The 19,311-nt window shown below is 38.0% G+C and overlaps 1 protein-coding gene across 1 annotated transcript in view; it reads left to right on the plus strand.

Annotated features, from left to right (window-relative positions):
- The window catches only part of COL19A1 (collagen type XIX alpha 1 chain), a 172,946-nt gene that overhangs the window by 107,615 nt on the left and 46,020 nt on the right, over window positions 1-19,311 (plus strand). The window contains exons 16-17 of the mRNA XM_057368851.1: window positions 10,009-10,062; window positions 17,815-17,868. Coding sequence (XP_057224834.1) covers window positions 10,009-10,062; window positions 17,815-17,868 — 108 coding nt within the window. The remainder of the gene's footprint in view (window positions 1-10,008; window positions 10,063-17,814; window positions 17,869-19,311) is intronic.

Genomic DNA, 19,311 nt, shown 5'->3' on the forward strand with positions numbered 1-19,311 from the left:
AGTATGATGAGTTTACAGAAATGTAGTGTGGGGAGATCATTCAGAAGGAGAGAAATGAAGCCCTTAGAGTTCTTTGACTGGTTTTGTGCAGCATTAAAGGACCCTGTGTCAGGATGCATGTTATATTTTTTGGCTCTCTTTAAGAGAAAATTGTGAACTTGCTAAAAAGTTGAAGTAATGGAGTCATGGAGAACAGTTAGTGTGATGATAAATAAAAATTGGATTCGTAAGCATTTTGTTTCTCCCATACTGCTCTAGTAGCAAAATGCATAAATACTCCTTTTCTGAATAAGAAAATAGATCAATAGTCTAGCGTTTATCAAGAGTATTGGTTTATATTACAACTTGGCCATATTCCGAGAACACACAGTGAACTTATTTCGGATTCTTCAGTCAACCTGTGACTTATATAATTCTCATTTAAAGGGCATCTGTATTGTGATAGAAAATTTGACCTTGTTCGCTGAAGATACTATGAGCTTGTAGTGCCCTTATGTTTCTCCTTGGCCAAGATACCCCCTGCCATTCACATCTGTTAGTCAATGCTGAGCTCTTGGGCTTTCCTGTGGGCTCAAGGAGCCCTTAAGCATTTGCTCTTTTAAAAGGTCAGTGTTTCCTCTTGCTCTGAAAGTAGTGACTTTGTATAACGTTTTCGGGTTTTTTATCCTGATTGAAGTGGTTTGTTAGACATGAGACCTTGCTCAGTGGGAGCTTCTGGTTTTAGTTCTGGTCACTGAAAGAAGTGGGCCAGAAACAGCTTCTCATTCCTGCATGAGAAATTCTAGACAACTCTGTGGGCAGGAACTGCGTCCATCCATAGTTCAGGGTCCATCACATTGGCTCCAGTCAGGCATGTTACTGCTGCAGCAACTTGATCCTATTGCACAAGTGCTCAGAATGACATCAGGAGCTTCAGAAGGTTATTGCACATTGCTCAGAAAAGTCCCTGTTCCGATATTACTGACTCACAAGAAATATTAAGATCAGGTACTAACCTAGCATTGCATGGAATTTAAACCACACTGGGCACCTGTGCCATCTTCATAGATCCCTGTGTTATGCAGAACTATTATTTTTCTCAACAATCCTGCTCTTTCTAGGTGAGCACATCTTTTGCAKAAGTCCAGTTTCCACTTGAAAGAGCATCAATGACAGATTCTTTGTACATCTTCTTGATTTCTTTCTTCCAGTATTTCCTGTCAATCCCACATTTCAAAATATGCATTTTGTATATGTATTGCCTACACTGAGAATGTAGCTAATCCTCCACTACCCTCCAACAACTGATTTTTTTAATGCCTTCTTTATATTAGAATGGTATTTAGATTTTTTTTCTCTATAATCAAATCACTATTTCATTAATTTTTTGAAAATACTCAACTAGGAGCCTTCAGCTCCCATGCAAAAAATTTCTAAAGTCTTCAAATAATTTTATCATGTTGCTGTGTATTTGTAAAAATTTCTACTACCTATAGTTTACAGGCTGGATGGATTTTTCCAGACTCTGCCTTTRCTATGCAGTGAAGTTTATATTTCCAACATAAAATTCCAAATGTCTCACAATGTTTAATTCCAGCTGGATATCTTTTTAGCAGCCATTAGATTTTCCCTGAACCTGATGCATACTTACAGATATTGCTTTTTCTGAAAATTATTCCATTTTTAAAATATGACATATTTTAAAATACTGGATTCCAGAAATTTTCTTCATGTGAAGGATCAAGGCAATTTTGCTAGGCAGCTATTCTATGAAATCTAGACAGGGTCATTTTTCATTTTCAGCTGGCCTGTGGAAGAGCCARGCCCAGCATGCAGCTAAAATGCCCAGCAGTTTKTGCAGCAGTTTCTGCTCCTTTACAATTCTCTTGATGCCTTCTTAAGCTCCTGGGCACTTTTGCTAGGATTTGGGTGCTTTTGGGAAGCCTCTGTGGTTTCCAGGTAAGGGTAAGGTGAGGGTAGCTCTAGCAGCTCTYACCAAACTCCATCACTGTTTTTGAGCAGCGGGTGCCTGCAGCCCTTGTTCCTTGTGAGCAGGGAGGGTCAGGCACCCCTGTGACCCGTGCAGGGATGGGGACTGTGACAGAGCAGCCTCTGGAGCAGTGGCACGAGTGGCAGTGGATGCAGCAGGTGGCACAGCAGCTCGTGCAGGAGGGCACAGAGAAGAGGCCAGCAAACTTTCTTGAGATGGTGGTCACAAGGCAGGACCCAAGTGCTGCTGAAGGAGCACTGACACTTGTTTGCTGTCAGACTTTTGYACCCAGATAGAGAACACAGCTGTCTGTGTCCATGGGGCTCCACACATTACAATCCTCCCTTGGTTGTTTTGAATGGTCTTGGTGACTGAGAGAGGCTCCTGGAGATTGGAAAAGAGCAAATATCACTTCTGTCATCACAAAGAAAAGTGCAGGGAACTAAAGGCCAATAGGCTTCACCTCAATCCCTGGGAATGTGAAACAGGAAATCTTCCTGGAAACTGTTTCCAAGCACGTGGAGGACAAGAAGGTGATTGGGATGGTCTGCATGGACTCAGGAAAGGGAAATCTTGCTTGATCAAATACACTGCTTTCTGCTATGATGTGAGTAGCTAGGTGGATGAAGTGAGCAGGGGATGTCAGCCTCWGCTTTAGCAAAGCCTTTGACTTTGTCTCCCATAATTTTGTCTTTGTAGACAAGCWGACAAAGGGCGGGTTAGATGGGTGGATAGTGAGGTGGATTGAAAACCACCTGAAGAACAAGGTCCAGAGATTTGTCTGTAGTGGCACAATGTCCAGGTGGAGACAGGAGTTGTATCCCAGGGCTACTGCTGGGGCCAAAACTGTCCAGTGTCCTCCTTAACAGCGTAGAAAATGGGACAGAATGTAGCAGAGAACTGGGACAGGAGAAACCACGTGAAATGCAACAAGGGCAAATACAAAATTCAGCACCTAGGGAGGAATAACCCCAGGTGTCAGCATACACTGGAAACAAACTGTCTGGAAGAATGCTTTGTGTAGAACGATTTGGACAAAAAGCAGACCATGAGCCAGCAGCACATCCTTGTGGCATAAAAAAGGCCAGCAATATCCTGGCTTGCATTTGAGAGAGCATTGCCATCAGGTCAGGGAACCAGCTCATGAAAGAGAGACATCCTGGGGGGGTCTAGCACAGAGCCACAAAGTGCCACTGGAGACACTTAGTTGAAAGGAGGGACTGAGAGAGCTGGGACTCTTCAGCCTGGAGAAAGCYCAGTGGGAATCTAATCCCTCTGTGTAAATTCCTGATGCGAGGGAATAAGGAGAGGGAGACACATTCTCCTCCGTAGTAGTTGGTGACAGGACGAGCGGCAATGAGCAAAAAAATTTAAAAAAAAACAAAACCAAAACAACACACCCCCCCCCCACCCCGGCCCAGAAAATTCTGTCTGAACACAAGAAAGCACTTTCTTATTGTGAAGTTCATCAAATAGTGATGCAGGTTTCCGGGAGAATTTATGGAGTGTCCATCTGTGGTGATATTCAGAAGCTAAGTAGACCCAGTGCTGGACAGTTGATCCTGCTTGAGGACAGGGATTATACTAAGTGAGCTCAAGAGTTCCCTCCAATCCAGACAATTCTGTGGTTTTTGTTTGACTAGCTCTAGCTTATTCTCTGCAGAGCTGCCAACAAYCTCATTTTTGTGGATTAATACGATTTTTTTTTTTTTAAATCTCTTACATGTATTTAAACAGATCATTTTTCCATCATGGTAGTTTTTCTGGCTCCAGTGGTGAATTGAGTTCAAGTATTTACAAATCTTTCTACAACATCACATCTGTATTCTTGACTCCGTATTCCTTGGGATGTTGCAGGTGTCCTGAAGTAAATATTTTTGAAATAACTTCCTTATTTCCAATAGATGTGTTTATAATACCAAATACTTCACTTAAGAGGAAGTTATTTTAGCATTATCTTAGCAATAAATTAAACACCTCATAAAATTGAGAGTCTGTTGTCAAATCTAGCATTTCAGCATTGATTTCACTAAAATTACACCTTTGAAGGGACCTTGTGGAATTGCAACTTTTTTGGCCTTATGTTAACAATCAGTTTACTCTCTCAGATTTCAAGTTTTCCTAATCAAGCATGAATAAAGTTATTATGACAGAGTGTAAAATCTTCATAAATAAATGGATRGAGAGCTGTTAGATTTTCTTAACATAATTATTTAGAGTGATATCAAAATTACTTCAGTTTTATCTGAATTATTCATTTATCTGATTTATCRAACTTAAATATTTCTCTGACATAACTTGTTTTCTAGTTCAGTGAGCAAATGTTGTACTTAACCAATTGTAAAACAAACTTTACAGAGCAGTGATAATGTCTGCATTGCAGGTCAGCCTCCTGGCACAATGCAAAACATTTTCTTCACAGCTAAAGCTCTGGAGTTTTGGAATCTCTTTTAATCTTCTCAGTCCTTCTTGACTTTGGTGTAAGTTGTTTTTAGGCATGCAAAGCTCCRATCTGATTTAATCTAGAAGTTAGAATTCTGTATGTTCCTTTGCTCTGACATTTAAGCGTCCAAAAATTCTTAATGTAAAACAGTTTTTCTCCCACAATGTCTATACCTTGAAGTATCTATTCAGTAAAATAGGGTACAGCTTAAAAATATTTATTTTTCCCATGGTGGTATTTAAAAATTGAATGAAAAGGTTGTGATTTAGAATGCTAAAAAGAGATTTGTCAGTTATAAAAATTCTGGGTTTTCCCCTGTTAATTTCCACTGAAGAGATTAAAATCTAACTTTTAATGTAATAGCAGAAATGGCTTGACTTTTAAGAGGCTCATTTAGAATTTTCAGGTGCTCTTCCAAATATTCTATTGTTATTTCTTTCAATGTATTTTAGCAAAGGGTATAGAAACCTTAGAGAAAAAGAACTTATATTTCATAATTAAAAATTAAGGTATAAACTATCTAAATATAGTTGAAAACTATTTCTTTCAATTATTATGATTTAAAATTGGGCTTTTATGGATATACTTGAAAAATTTTGATGGATTTTGTCCATAACTGTGATTTGTTGGCAAAATAGGTTGTGGCATTTGACTTCTTAACATTGCTATGCCTGTTTAAAGGATTTTTTGTTTGTTTGTTTGTTAAATGCATTTGAATTTTCTGTAGTCTGGCTAGRCGTTCCCTTTTAGCATTGTATTAGTTTCACAATGAAGAAACTAGAGATTTTGTAAATAATTCCTAAAATGGTTTTGGAAACCCAAGATGGAATGCAGGAGTGCTACTGCATTAGTGAGGAGCTCCCTACTGACTTTTCTCCCAAAACAGGGGATTAGGCTCTGTGTGCTCCATTCTTCTGTGAGCCGTGTTTCTGTGAAAGGCTTTAGTGGGATATGAGGAACAGACTTGCACTTGATTTCTGCAAACTGCTTAATTTCTTGCCTTCTGGCCTTATTTCCTTTTGTCATTTTGTTCAGGTTTAACATTAATACAGAGGTTAATTTAGAATATAATGGTTACCATAATATGTCCTCAAGGCCAAAGTTAATACGATTGAAGAATGAATTGCACATTCAAGTCCTAACACTGTATTACYGAAGTTAAAAAGGTTTCATTGTCTGCAACATAGATTTTCAATTTAGGGGAGAGAATATCCAAACCCTTGCTATGATCTGAGTTAGTGTAGGCACTGGAACTTGTTTGGCAACTTCGGGCAACTTTGGCATCTGGAGAAACATCCTTAAGTGCCCAGAGCTCCACTTGTGTGGCTCCATTTGGGTACCCAGGGTGCTGTCGGTTGGGAACTCTGAGATTTGGGGTCTTTACTCCCCACCTACCTCCTGTTTTGGTTTTGTCTGTGCCTTTGTCACTCTGGTTTTGAGGATTAACCAAGAGAATCTTAGATTAGCTTGGAAAACAAATTGCATAAACCTCATTAATCTTGCACAACACTACAGGAGTTAAGACTTTAAAGCCCGGATTTCTACTTTCCCTAGAACTAGTTCCYGTTTTGAAATGTGATGATGTGTTTCAAGAACCACTAATTAGCACTTTCCCTTGAAAATTCACATGAGCTTATCCTAAGAACTTTTTCCTTCATACTCAAGTGTAGATTCTTTAAATTATTAATTCCCTAAATCATGCCAGCGTTCCTACGTAACTGCTTGATTTTATCCTTAAATAATCCTTGGTTTATTTTTAAACACCACGATTAGAGATCTTACTCCTCTAAAGTTAGAGGGATGTGAATAGATGGATATGACACRATGCAGCAGGGGTTTACCATTCAGCTTTTTAATTCTTGCACTGTGTGTTGGACCTGCAGCGGTGCCCAGGGGCAGCAGTCAGAACCAGAGCACAAAGCCTGTGCAAGGAGCAGCAGCTTTCCAAAGCTCATCAAGTCATTCCAATTTACAAAGGGGGTGAAGAAAGAGAGGAATAAGGAATGCAGCTGACCATGTACTTCGGCTAGGCACTCAGCTGGGTTTCCTGAAGCACATGATTTCTCATTTACTTTATTTTTAGTATTTTATCTCTTTTTGCCCCTAACCAAGCAGTTGTTATTTGAATGATTGGTTATTTGAACGATCTAGCTCAAGCCTGTCCTTTGGGAAAGAGGGAAGTAGCCAGCTGTACCAATTAGTGGGGGGCAGGCATTTCAGGAGTCAAGGGGACAGCATACAATATCAGTAACATTTAGAAAACTTACCACATTCATTGCCAGCAAAAATGTGTGTAGTACAAAGGAGATAACCAGCAACTGTTCTGGTCATCAGATATTCTAAGTAGCATCAAACAACTTGTTGACACTACATATAGTTATTAAGTTAGTGTTAGGTTGTATTGCATTTTTTATTTAGTTAAAAGAAGGATGTGATGCTCAGGATATTTATTTCTATTTTGAGTGGTTTTATGACCTTAATATTTGCTCAGTARTCTCAGCTAAATACAGGTAACATGGCTCCTGTGCAGGCTGCAAGCCCTTTGCACAGCAGTGTGGCACTGAGTCCATCTCTCCCTGCTGCCAGGAYCCTCTGCTGAGCAGGAGATGGGAGCTGTGGCTCTCTGCTAAGCCCACTCTGCGAACCAGAGAGGACACTGAGATGTTTTTCACTTCTTTCTTGCCAGAAGCATGGCTCAAAATCAAACTGTAAATATTTAGTCATGGTCTGGCTCAGGGTCTGCTCACGGCAACATCGTAATGGGCTTGTCAAAAACATTCTTCTAATTGTTTTAATTACCCTAAACAAAAATAAAAACTATTTTTTTTTCTACTTCCACTGTTGCCATTATATATATATATATATATATATATATATATATATATATATTTTTCCCCTGCTGATGCTGAGAAGTCCTAGAGAAGCAGTAGTGCTGACAAGTGGGTGGAGCCTTGGGTATTCCTAACATTGCAGGCTCTGTATCTGAAAGGCATTGCTGATAGGTAGTGGCCTTTCATATATTTCTGTATTAAATTTAAAATACCAGACAGTTTATAAAGGTTCTCGGAGGCAAAAAAAGTACTTTTATTACTCTATAAAAAGCTTATGCCTCATACTGATCTGTGTGGTTGTTTTACATGCAACATTGCATAATGACTAATAATTAGATAAAAATAATTAGATAAAAATAATTAGATAAAAATAATTAGATAAAAATAATAATTTGATAAAAAGTGGGTCAAATGTTTTTTCTGTGTTTCACTGGGTGTGTGTTCTAGTAATTAATAAATGACAGTGAAAAATAACAACCAGCAATTTCTTTTTTTTTTATAACTGTTTTTTCAGGAAGTTCAAGTTTTGTCTTTGCTATGTCATAAATCACATTTTAGCTCGTCTTGTAAACAGAGATAAAATTGCCTTCCCAACATATTCCATGTTTTCCTGTGTAATTAACACCTCGTTCACAGTTGTGTCTGCCAGTCAAAGCCCTGCCTTCTTCATCCTGACACTTCCTTGATACTTTGTTTAGACTGCTATGATTTTAAGTGTCATCTTCAGGATACTTTAAATAAGTTCAAACAGGAAAAGGAAGGTGCTTCAAGAAGTCAACTCTGTAGATCATTGTAACTCAGAGGTACTATTTTAAAATTTTATGGAGCAATTTCTCTTTATTCCATTATTACCACTCAATCTATTTTTCATACTTTCTAAGGGAAGTTTACTTTAAAAAAAAAATAAATAAATAAAAAAAAAAGCAGGAAATATTATATTTCCACCTGTATTTCCAGAGTGGAGGTCAACCCAAAGGTGTAGATGTAGCTACCTGCAGCCCCCTTTCCTTGTGCCTGTGTGCCTTTCCCTGTGCTGTGCCCTGTCAGGCCAGGCAATCTCCTCAATTTCTCACTGCACTGACCMAAGTCAGAAGCTGCTCCACCTTAGCCCAGATGGGGTTCCCAGCTCTAGCTGGTCCCAGGGCTGCAGAGGACACGCTGGGGGTGGGTGGTAAGGCCAGAACAGCCCTGAGCCCAGTCTGGGCACCTGGTACTGTATTTTGGTTCTAAAAATTTACCCTGAGCTGCCCCAGTWCGAGCCCTGCATGTGCAAGTACTGGTGGGATTAAACAGCTCAGCACATAACATATGTCTCAGCTAGTTAAGACCCAGGAATTTGGCACTCCAAATATGCTGAGGTGGTTTTGTTTCACGCTGCCCTTAAAACACAGTGACTGACTGAGGGCATTGATAAAAGCGTGGTGGCAGTGTGAAGGTTGTGTGGCACAACCCAGTGGCTGAAACACATCCACACCGYCTTTGCTCTGATTGTTCTTCAGCTTGAAGGGCTTTAAATACCTACCTTTTTGTGGCTTCTAGGCAAGAGGTTACCCTGGAGAGCTGCAGGGTGTGAGGGAGAGGGATTTTCCACCCTTTCTCTCATCATCTTCTTCGCCTCAGCATAGATGAAGATTAATGAAATGCAGAGCATGAGAGTGTTTTCCTACAGATTGGGGCTCTCATCAGGAAATAGCAAAACTGAATTTCACTTACTGTTCCTGAGATTACTTCTGCAGTCTGTGTGAGACTGTTATTAGATAAAATACAGAAACAGACTTAGAATAGGGACCATAGCTTGCAGAAATATCCCTRTGTGTTAATTGTGAGCTGTCAGCAAGAATTTTAATTATTTCCCTTTTAAAGCCAAGTTTTCACCAGGACATCCCCCTAATGCTTTATGTTAATTTACATTTGCCATATGCAAGGGAAGACTTTGCTCTTAATGGATATAATACTTTTTTTTCTTTACCATTTGCACCTAGACATTAGTTGTTCTCAGCTGTTGTTTCTAAAAAATGTGCATCACATTTCAGCTTGACAATAAAGATGTAAATTACTAACATTTTTATGGTTATTTTCCTAAAAAAAAGCTWGTGTGAAAACAGTTGTTCAAGCAAACTCTGTACTAAAAAATTGTAATAGTTACATATGCATGTTTTTTTTAGAAACTGAGTGGAAAGTCTCCCTTAAGTAGACGTTTATGGACTTTAAGTTTTAATGCAAATGGTTTTGCATGTGCATTATGTATACACAGATGGTAGTAATTGCACAAAGAAGGTGGATTGTTTTTGCAAATAAATCTCTGCCTTTTGTGCTGGTTCTCACATCCCAGGGAAGGGTAAGGGTGTTTGTAAATTGGGTTATATTGCACATATGTACGGATTTCTGCTGCCAAAGTCCTTCTGCTGGAGCACAGCTTAGCATCCCAAGCTCTGGTGTATTCAGAYAAATACAATTTCTTTGCACCTCATCAAGGTGCTTTTTTAATAGCTTATGAATGTGCACTGACATTTGAGACAAAGCTTTAAAATGTGACTAKAAATGTTACAGGGATGCAGATAAAGTTTGTCATAACTACTAAAGGCAATCCTAGAACTACTCAAATTAGATAGTGTTGCAGCGACTGATACAGAGTATTCATTTTGGATGTGTTTTGTTTTGTTTGGTTTTTTTTTTACTAATACGTAAGGCAATAAATCTTTTCTTAAAATTCTTATTCCAAGTAAGCCCTAACCACAGCATTTATAAATGTTTTTTGTTTCCAGGGGAGAAGAGGCAAACCAGGCCTTCCAGGAAAACCCGGGCCACCAGGACCTCCTGTGAGTAACTAACAAGGGGAATGGGAAATTTTCACTCTGTCCTCGGATTTTGTTAGCTTTTTTATAGCAGGTTACTGGATCATAATTATAGTTGCAAATAATTGATCTGTGTGTACTCTACTGTATCAAACAGCCTACTGGTACTCTTTTGATACAACAAAAACAAAAAAGCTGCGTCCACAAGTATGTGTGACTACACAGGAGGGAAAAAACAAGATGGAAACTTCAGCAGAGGAAACAGAAATTGGCATTTCAAAGAAAGACTGGCCATGTATGCTGTGAATACTTTGCATTCATTCCCTTTGCAAAATGCGTGATGCTCTGTAGAAGAAGGGATAATTTCTGTCTCAGAGGGGTAATTTGAAAGATGAAGGACTGTGTGAAGCATGTGCCAACTGTCTGAATGGTGGAGAGGATTATAGCCAGCACTGGAATGAGCATTCAGCTGTAGTTCAAATGAGTTGACTGAAGAATTAAAAAGATTAAGAAATACATGACTTTATGAAAGGATTTGTAATATGAAGAACTAAAGGGTTTAGCTCAGATCTAAGAGGTTTGGGATTTTCTTTTTCGTCTTCTTTTTTTTTTAAGATAAAGGATTTAAAATTCAAGTCAGGCATGGATGTATATTAGTCTTCAATGAATGCAGCCTTCTTTTGGTAGAGAAAGACTTGGTTGTATTTGTAAAATCTCTCTATATGTTTATTGTAAAAATGCTGTCATGCACAAATACAAAACATTTTGGATTRAGTAAACCTCAGCTGCTTTACATTCTTAATATAAACAAAAAATTCATAATCCCTTCTTTTGCTTACCTGAAATGGATAAAGGCTAGTGGTTTGTGCATCTGAACATGTGATTCATATTCTTCAATCTCATCTTATATGTAGAGAGCAGAATAATGCACTGCTGCATGGGATAAAATGACTAAAATGAAGCAGATGTCATCTACCCTCATCGAAAACAAAAACTGCATAAATTTCATAAATATTTTTTCTTTCAAAATGTGTTCAAAAAGAGTATTTTATGATGGAATTAATTTATCCTGCGTAAAACCAAACAGTTAAAAATCCCTCCCTCTCACTCTTCTCCCCTGGGTGTAGTCATATTGACCAGCCTTGCTTGTTTGAGTTCTTTTGCAGTCCTAGTACTGAAATGGTCCTGCAGACTGGAGGAGGCCAAACAGAGGAAAGGAGTGATGCAGGATCTTCCTTAATGCAAGTGCCAAAAATAACCTTTAAAGGATAAAAAAGCAGACTGTAGCAGAGGTCAGTGTTAGCCCTAGTCTACTTAGCTTTTTGTGAGCCAGTGAAAAGCTGTTTCTCTGTTAAAGATTTCTGCCATCCTAGATTTGCTGGCAGGTCAGGCTTGTGGAGCTGTATGATCCTTGACAGATACACCAGAAATCTTGAGTGGAAGCTAAATTGCGCTTTTATTACTGGGACGTGTTTCAGATTTTCTTACAGCAAGTGGAAAGCTCAACTTTGTCAGCATGGCAACATCACTCCAAGGAGCTCTGTATTGGGCACTGTAGCCTAGCACTACATACAGAAAAGCATTCCTMAAGCAGCCACAGCCTAAATATTGGTTAAAAGTATTTGTTTCTGGTGTGACTATMTTGGTGCACTCCCCTCTTTGGATACAGCTATACCACCATCCCSTGTTCCTCTTCCAACACTGAGAACACACAGAAAAGCCCCACTCTAAAGCAGTAATGCCTGCTAACATGCATTGGCACTATCCCCATATTTCCCATTTCCTATTGCCACAGTTTGTGTGCACCAAGAAAACCTTCAAGGTGATCCATCATTCCCCTCTCCTTTTCAAGGCTCAAGCCATATTCAGTTTTGCTGTGCTTCCAGTTACCCTTCTCTCCTAACAGCAGGCAGCTTCTTCGTGCATTGTTAGCCTTTGCTTTGGCCTTTCCAAAGTGCAAACAGTCACACCTGCAGGGTGGTTGCTGTCACAAGTTTGGCATACACAGGGTATAAAGTGGTTAACAGACTGACTGAAAACATAAAAGTTAGATTCTCCACTATAAATGGTTTTCACTGATGTTTCAAAAGAAGATGAAATTTGTTTTTGAGAAAAAGAAGATTCAGTCATTAGTTGTTAGGGTGGCTACAGCATACAGTAGGTGTTTGAAATGAATAAATTTACCTAATTTGTTTATCAGTTTATGGCATGATGTTAAGTATTTAATTTAGATATTAGAACAGTTAAGTGCTCAGTACTGGCAAAAAAAAAATGCAAAAACTGCGAGAAGGAAAGTTCTGCCTCTTTGAGGAAGACGTTGTACAGGACAGGGTACAATATGCAGGGTTTTTTTGTTTGTTTTTTTTTTTATGAAGGACTGTCCAAATAACAGTGTGTGCACGTAGGGATTTTTCTGGGGAAAGACCARGGATAAAATTAAGGAAAAATGTGAAGTTGCGAAAATTGCAGTTAGCATGCATGCTGTGCCTTCATGTGCCAGGATTGTAAATTCTCCTTCTAACAGTCAAAAATGAACTTGTGTCATGGCAGCATTTAAGACTTTTTTAACCTTCTCTCAGGATCTCATCTCTTTTCTTTTTATTCCTAACCTAATTTCTGGGATTTTCTTTTAGTAAAATTAATGCTTGGAGTGAATTTCTAGTCCCTTAATATCATCTGCACAGCTTCGGTTAAAAACCTGTATCACTGTCAGAAACACAGATTGATTGGCACCTGGTAATGAAACAGCTCAGTTTAAGTGGGACTTCCATGAAATTTCTTCCAGATATCCTTTCTTTTGTGTCATTTTTCCCTTATCCTTTCTTTTATGTCATTTTTTTTCCCTTTGGAGCAAATCCTGTGCTCACAAAAGGCAAGGAGTCAATGAAGATTTTTATTGATCGGCTATAAAAAATATTTCTGTAAACCTACAGAATGTATTCCTCCTTTGAGTATTTGCTTTAAGTCTATTATATATTATAGACTTTTAAAGTGTTCTTTGAKTCCCTTCTGGTTCAGAATTCGCAGTTTCATCCTTGCTGTCTGATGTTGGTTTTGAGTACTGTTCTGTTATTTCAGCGCAGGAGAGCCGAGATGTGTGATCACACCTGTCTCAATCCAGTGCGTAGCRATTTGTGCTGAACGCAAGAACACAAGTGGAGCAGCAGCTCCCTCTAGTGCTTTTTGACCCTTTCTCCACTTTTAAAGTGCCTGGATAGCAGTGAAAATCTTCTGTTAAACACAACATTCACTTTGCTCTCACAAGCATTCTGAAAATTGTAATTGTAAAATCAAGATCTCTGTACCCTTCAAATGTATTTTATATATTTGCCTACTTCCATTTTCTTCTAAAGTCTTCTGAAACAGAGACTGTSTCTTTCATAYKCTGTYRCCCTGCTCGGCWTGGCTCTTCACTGAAATGGAAATGCTGATTTTATGAAACAAAAAGAATTACTATGATAATAGGATKCTATGAGGTTGTAAGAACAGCATTTTGATCAGACTTCAGAACTGAGCTGATTGCTTTCTTCTGCCATAGCTGCTAACAAAAGCCTGTAGGATTCAGCAACAGAGAAGGGGTTCCCAGCAGACCACAGCTTGTTTTGCATTATGTATAATGCATTGACTTTCTAGATACCACAACTTTTTATTTTAAAAGMAAATTACAGAATTWCAGAATCACAGMATGAGTAGGATTGGAAGGGGTCTGTGTGGGTTATCTGATACAACYTCCCTGCTCAAGCAGGGTCATCTGAAAGCTCAGGGTTGTGTCCAGTTGATTCTTGTATCATCTTCCAGCATCATTCTTCCAGCAAGRAAAACTCCACCACCTCTCWGGGCAGTCTCTTTCAGGATTCTGTCACCTGCACTACAATGTATGAAATGTATCTCACCTTGATATCCTCAGCCTAAGGTGSTACAGGCCCAATTTTGTACTCTTCACTTAGGCAAAGTGCTTTTCTGTCCTGGGTTGTAGAATTACTTTCTGYCTCATTTTGTGTGGAGTTCTCTTAAGATGAGATAATTTATTTTTCTGTTTGTTCTACCAGGAAAATGGCTGACYAATGTCTGTCACTGTTGAGGTTGGAGKGTTATTTATTKATTTATTTATACCTTTGCACAAATCATCAGGTATATATATTTACATAGGTGGGCTAGAGRACAGAAAAAGTAGTTATACTCATCTCTCCATTGAGGGTTAACTTTATTGTTTCTGTCTGAATTTTCTCTGTCTCTACTGGAACTGTTATGACTGGAGGAATTCCATTTCTCAATAGYTCCCATTTTAGTGATTTACCCTTTTTTTAAATCAAAAGAGTCCTAAGCTAGAGTTGTGCTACAGACTTGCACCAGGATAACTGAATTCTTTGAGGTCAGTCTGATTTTTGYCCAGTTGTTGTCTGGCTGAAGTGAAATCAGTTGTCAGCACTGATTTCTAAAGGTGAGAAATGTAAGGACTGCCTGTTCAACCTGTCTGTGGCAGAGGTGGGAATGAAACTCAGAGTGTGCTAAATCACAGGGTAGTAAACTATAATTACAATTATTCATGCTCTTAAATCAATATATCCCAAGCTAAGCTATTGTTTTCAACCATGGATGGTTGTAATGGATTAATTTCACAATTGCTATACCCCTTGAAGTTCATAATTCAGTTTATCATTTACCTTTGCAAGAGGCTCAACTTTGTATCTGTTATCTTCTCAAGTATTTTGCTTGGAAGATTAACTTTGTGTTGCTCCTTAAAGTTTTAAACTAAAATAGGGTTTCATTTTTGCCTGTATTACACGTGACTCAGCAGAGAAGTTCACTTGAACTTCATTTAATTGCATGCACTTTTGGTCTTGGGATTCAATACATATGTCAGTGCCACCAAACTAGTAATCTTAAATAGCCAGCACTTCACCTTGAAAATTTAATTTCCTCTGCCTCAGGAAATACTGTCATTTCTCTATCACTATTTTGAAAGYGAGTGAATGTTATCACTTAATTATAATAAAGAATAAATCAAAGCAATGATAAGTTAAAATTGTCAGTAGCATTTCTGGTTTTCCTGGACTTTCATCGGCTTCTTAGAAGAATATTGGAAATGCTTACATRATAGTGTGGGAATGGCTGGCAAAGGTTGGAAATATTGCTTGTTTCTATGCATTAAGTTTTCTTTATCCATATCAAAATGTAATTTTGTTTCTTGTATTCTGTCRTGGCAGACATCACGCCTTCATCATTCTTTCCATTTGCACTTTGCAATAGTTACACGATATTGGTCATGTGCACTGATGAGTTTCACGATGTTTTGCATTAAAATAATCAGAAAAGCARAGTCTTATTTTAATGGGCAGGCACCAATGTGAAATACAAGGATAAAGTAACAGCGCTGAGTCACTTGCAGGCTGTGTTCTCYGAAATGGCCCATTCTTGAGATTCAAACAGTGCAATTTACTTGTTACCCATTTTATGCATGGACTGTGAGATTGGCTAGACTTTTTCAACAGTCTCATCTTCACAGAAATGCAGATGAACTATAAAAGTTAAGGGAGGAAAATATATTGTAAACCCCAGTAATTTCACAGTTTGGAGCAATTTCCCTTAAAGCACCTGTGTTTCTATTCCCTTCTATTCGCCTTGTCTGTRGAAATAACATCTGAAACCTGTTTGCAATTTTGGAAAACAATCAGGACACATTTTCAGTTCTTTTCTTATTCATGCAACTGTACTCTCTGTGTGCTTCACTTCTCTCAATTATACAACTTGATATTAAAAAAGAAAAAGGAAACCCCGCTCAAGTGAGCTTCAAAGTGGCAGATGTGCAAAATTCTCATTCACAAGCTAGAAACTGCTGGTACAATAATTCTTCAAGTGCTGTTAATTTCATTGCTTCTCCACTTTCGAACCAATGCTGCTGGTTCTTTCTTTGTAGAGACTTGAGAGTGGATTGTTCAACTAAATTAGTGCAGTGAARCTGTGGAAGAAAAGACACTATGGTTAAGGGAAAGAAAAAGTCTTGAATAAAAATATTTTCTGTTGTACACTTGTTTTACTAGTTTTTTTATTGTTGAAAGAATGAAGGAAAGATAAAATTATTGAATTTATGTCAATTTTTTGAAAACAGAAGTACTAAACTGGTAACACAAGGGCTGTGGCATAGTCAAGAATGCAACCCAAATGCCTAAAGTTCTCTYTGACTGTCTCAGTCATGACACAATTCTGGGGCCTTTTAATGTTATGTCTCTTTTTCAAAGCTGTGGCATGTACAATGCACTTTAAATCCTGTCAAAGATATTTATTTTATGTTCAAAGAGTATCTGAGAGTTTGTGTTTGATGACAGATACAGCATTGAGTTCTTCCTGGGTTATGTGACTGTAGCAGTTTCAGTCGTGGAAAAACAGTAAAAGAGCCATGGAACAAGGTGTCAAATGCAAAGGGAGAATGAGTTGTTATTTTTGACTCCTTKCAGGATTTCAGAGTTGTGCAAGGATCCTGGGTTCAAGGAATCAACACAGCAGATTTACAGTGTTGAAGTTGAGGCATCTAGGCAGTCACACTTCAGTCCCAGTTCTGGATTGCTAGCTTTAATATGGATATCAAAGTAAATGTTCTGCCATTAACTTCAGAAATCAGAGTAGAGTGAGATCTCAGTGAAAACATCATGACTCTATTGATCTAATTTTTGACATAAATTTGAAGTGACAATTCACTTCCAAATAACATGAATGTAAAAYTTTATGGCCTTGTATCTCTTCTGATGTCAGGAGGAAGGAGGCAGTGAGACACCTGAGATGTTTCATGTGGCTTCCAAATTTTCCTAATGTCTTCATTAAGACAAAAGCTGCAGAGCGTAAACTGTAATTATAAGAAGCCCCAGAGGAGGAGAGTTGCTTTTGTGCCCTGGTCAATCAGGTTAAATGACTTACATGAATATATTGTAATCTTATTAATACAGGCAACTGTTTTTTACAGCCATCATGACTAGCTGTAGTTCATATTGCATTATGTGAAAGCTTCAACTCAAAGAGAGTTAAATTTGTAATTACAAATTTACAATTAAATTTGTAAATTTAATTGAGTCTTAGTTTGCATGTCCTTGACTGTACTTTGTGTCCTGCTGTATCCATCAAACTTAAAAAATGTCATRTAGGGCATGTTTTTTGGCAGACTGTGTCTAAAAGTGGGGGGTTTAATGTTCAAAAATGTTTTCCCAGCACATTTTTCAGTCTCTCTGTCTTGAGTGTTCATCTGAGCAGGAAGTTCCTTTTTCGTTTGTTGAATTTCTTGATGAAAGGTATCAGTTTAATACAAACTTGCAATGCTAATAAAACTAGGAAGTTAACATTCTGGAGAATTCTGGCATTCCTCAATTTCAGCTACTGTACTCTCAAGTTAAAAATCTATCTGTTTACTCACATTAGCCACTGCTTCTACATCAGAACTTGTGCTTTGAGTTAGCAGAAAGAGTTTTAAAATGCTGCAGAACAAGAATGTTGTTCATACCAGAAGGGACTGTATTAAAATTGGTATGGATTTTACTACTACCTTCTCTGATAGACCAAATCACTTGGAACTAAGTCACTGGTTTTCAAAAACCAGAGATTTAAAAACTAACTTTCTTCTTCCTCTGGGCCAGAAGAAAAGAAATAATGGAGTTACAGAAAATAATTTACCRTACACTCAAATAAAAATCAAAGCTCTTTTACATACTCATTGCTCTTTAAATACAGATATGTAAAGTAAAATTAGTTAAATTWAAATGACCTTCTGATGTACATTTTTCCATATAGGGTCCTTCTGGACTAAAAGGAATTCTGGAATCATTGAGCATGCATTATAATGAGGTATGGAGACTTGATTTAATGTCTGTGTGAGTTTATAACTTAAGTATCTAAGGTACAAACTACTACAGTTTTGATCTGCGTGAACCAAATTAATTCCAAATTAATTCAAAAGGTGATTTCTTCCCTGCCCCATGTCTGCATTCCTTTACAATCTCAATCCACAATCCAGTCACATTCCTGGTGTGCCATCTATCTTGCTACCGTGTGTACTGCCACCCATCCATCCTCTACTCACTTATTTTTGCCCGGTATAACCCAAAAAGGAGCTGTGTGGACCACCTAGCTGTTAGCATGAAGCACCAGCTCCCCATTTCTAAACCTAATTGCACTAAACTGCGCTTGGCATTTCTTTCTTGACCAACTCTCATGATTCTAAGAATAAAACAGAAAGACAAGGAGGCACAATTTTGAAGAGATCTGCTAGCAGTCCATAAGAATTTTCCTTATGTTTTTATTATGGACTGATAAAAATATTGTGTTAATTATAAAACCACCTGCAGCTAAAAGAACTTAATAGCAAAAAAAAGTTAAAATTGCACAGGATGGTGTTCAGCGGGACAGACCTTTTACATTCTTACTGCAGATATTTAAAATTATTTAAGCAGTGGTAGTGCCTGCCATTGTAAGAGAATACAGAAGTTTGTTTAATTGATTTGGGAGTGTGAAACCTATCTGACCAGAAAACTATTTCATTCAAAGATTGATGATGCACTATTACAGCATTATTTACCCAGTATAATGGTTAATGTGTGTATCACAACTTAAGTCAKGCAGGTCAAGCCTGGAGGACATTAATTTCTTTCAATATTGGAATGCATTACTATAAAGAGCACATSTATTCAGGGTGTTTTTCTTACATAACATTCGCAGATGAGTGGTAAAATCTTCCCTTGAATAGGAATTCTGGAGTTAAATTCAGATCAAACATACCCTTCCAGCTGCTTTTGTCACTGAAGGGATTTGTCTGTTWTTTCTGGTATTTAATCCATTCCAAATCAGTGTATCACCTTAGATACATGTATTTGGAATTAAGCATAGAGCATTTTCATGCCTGGAGACTTAGTTTCTGTATTTGGTCTGCTATTCCATACAAATGTGTTGAAGTTTTATGTATTTCGGTTTTCACCTTTGGTTTCCTTACCAGTTTCTTTTTCCTGGCACTGTTTCCTTTATCAATACCATATTTATTGTAACTCATTCCCCACCTCTGCCTTATGAMTCTCCTTTATCCTTATAGTCCTTTTAAGATTAATTTTGCAAGAGGAAATACAGACAGTGGTGATCTTCAGGAAATGATYCACATCTGTCTCCAAAAATCACGCTTCTTATCATTGCAAGGCTCTAAGTATTTTAAGGTGGCTTATATTTCCTAATTAACAATATTCCGGAAAAAAATTTAGACCAGCTGGTCCGTGTCTGTAAATTAACAATCTTTTCAATCCT

The sequence above is a fragment of the Malurus melanocephalus genome, unplaced genomic scaffold (genome assembly GCF_030028575.1).
Source record: "Malurus melanocephalus ecotype Western Australia unplaced genomic scaffold, MMel_1.1 scaffold_4, whole genome shotgun sequence".
Classification (NCBI taxonomy): Eukaryota; Metazoa; Chordata; class Aves; order Passeriformes; family Maluridae; genus Malurus; species Malurus melanocephalus.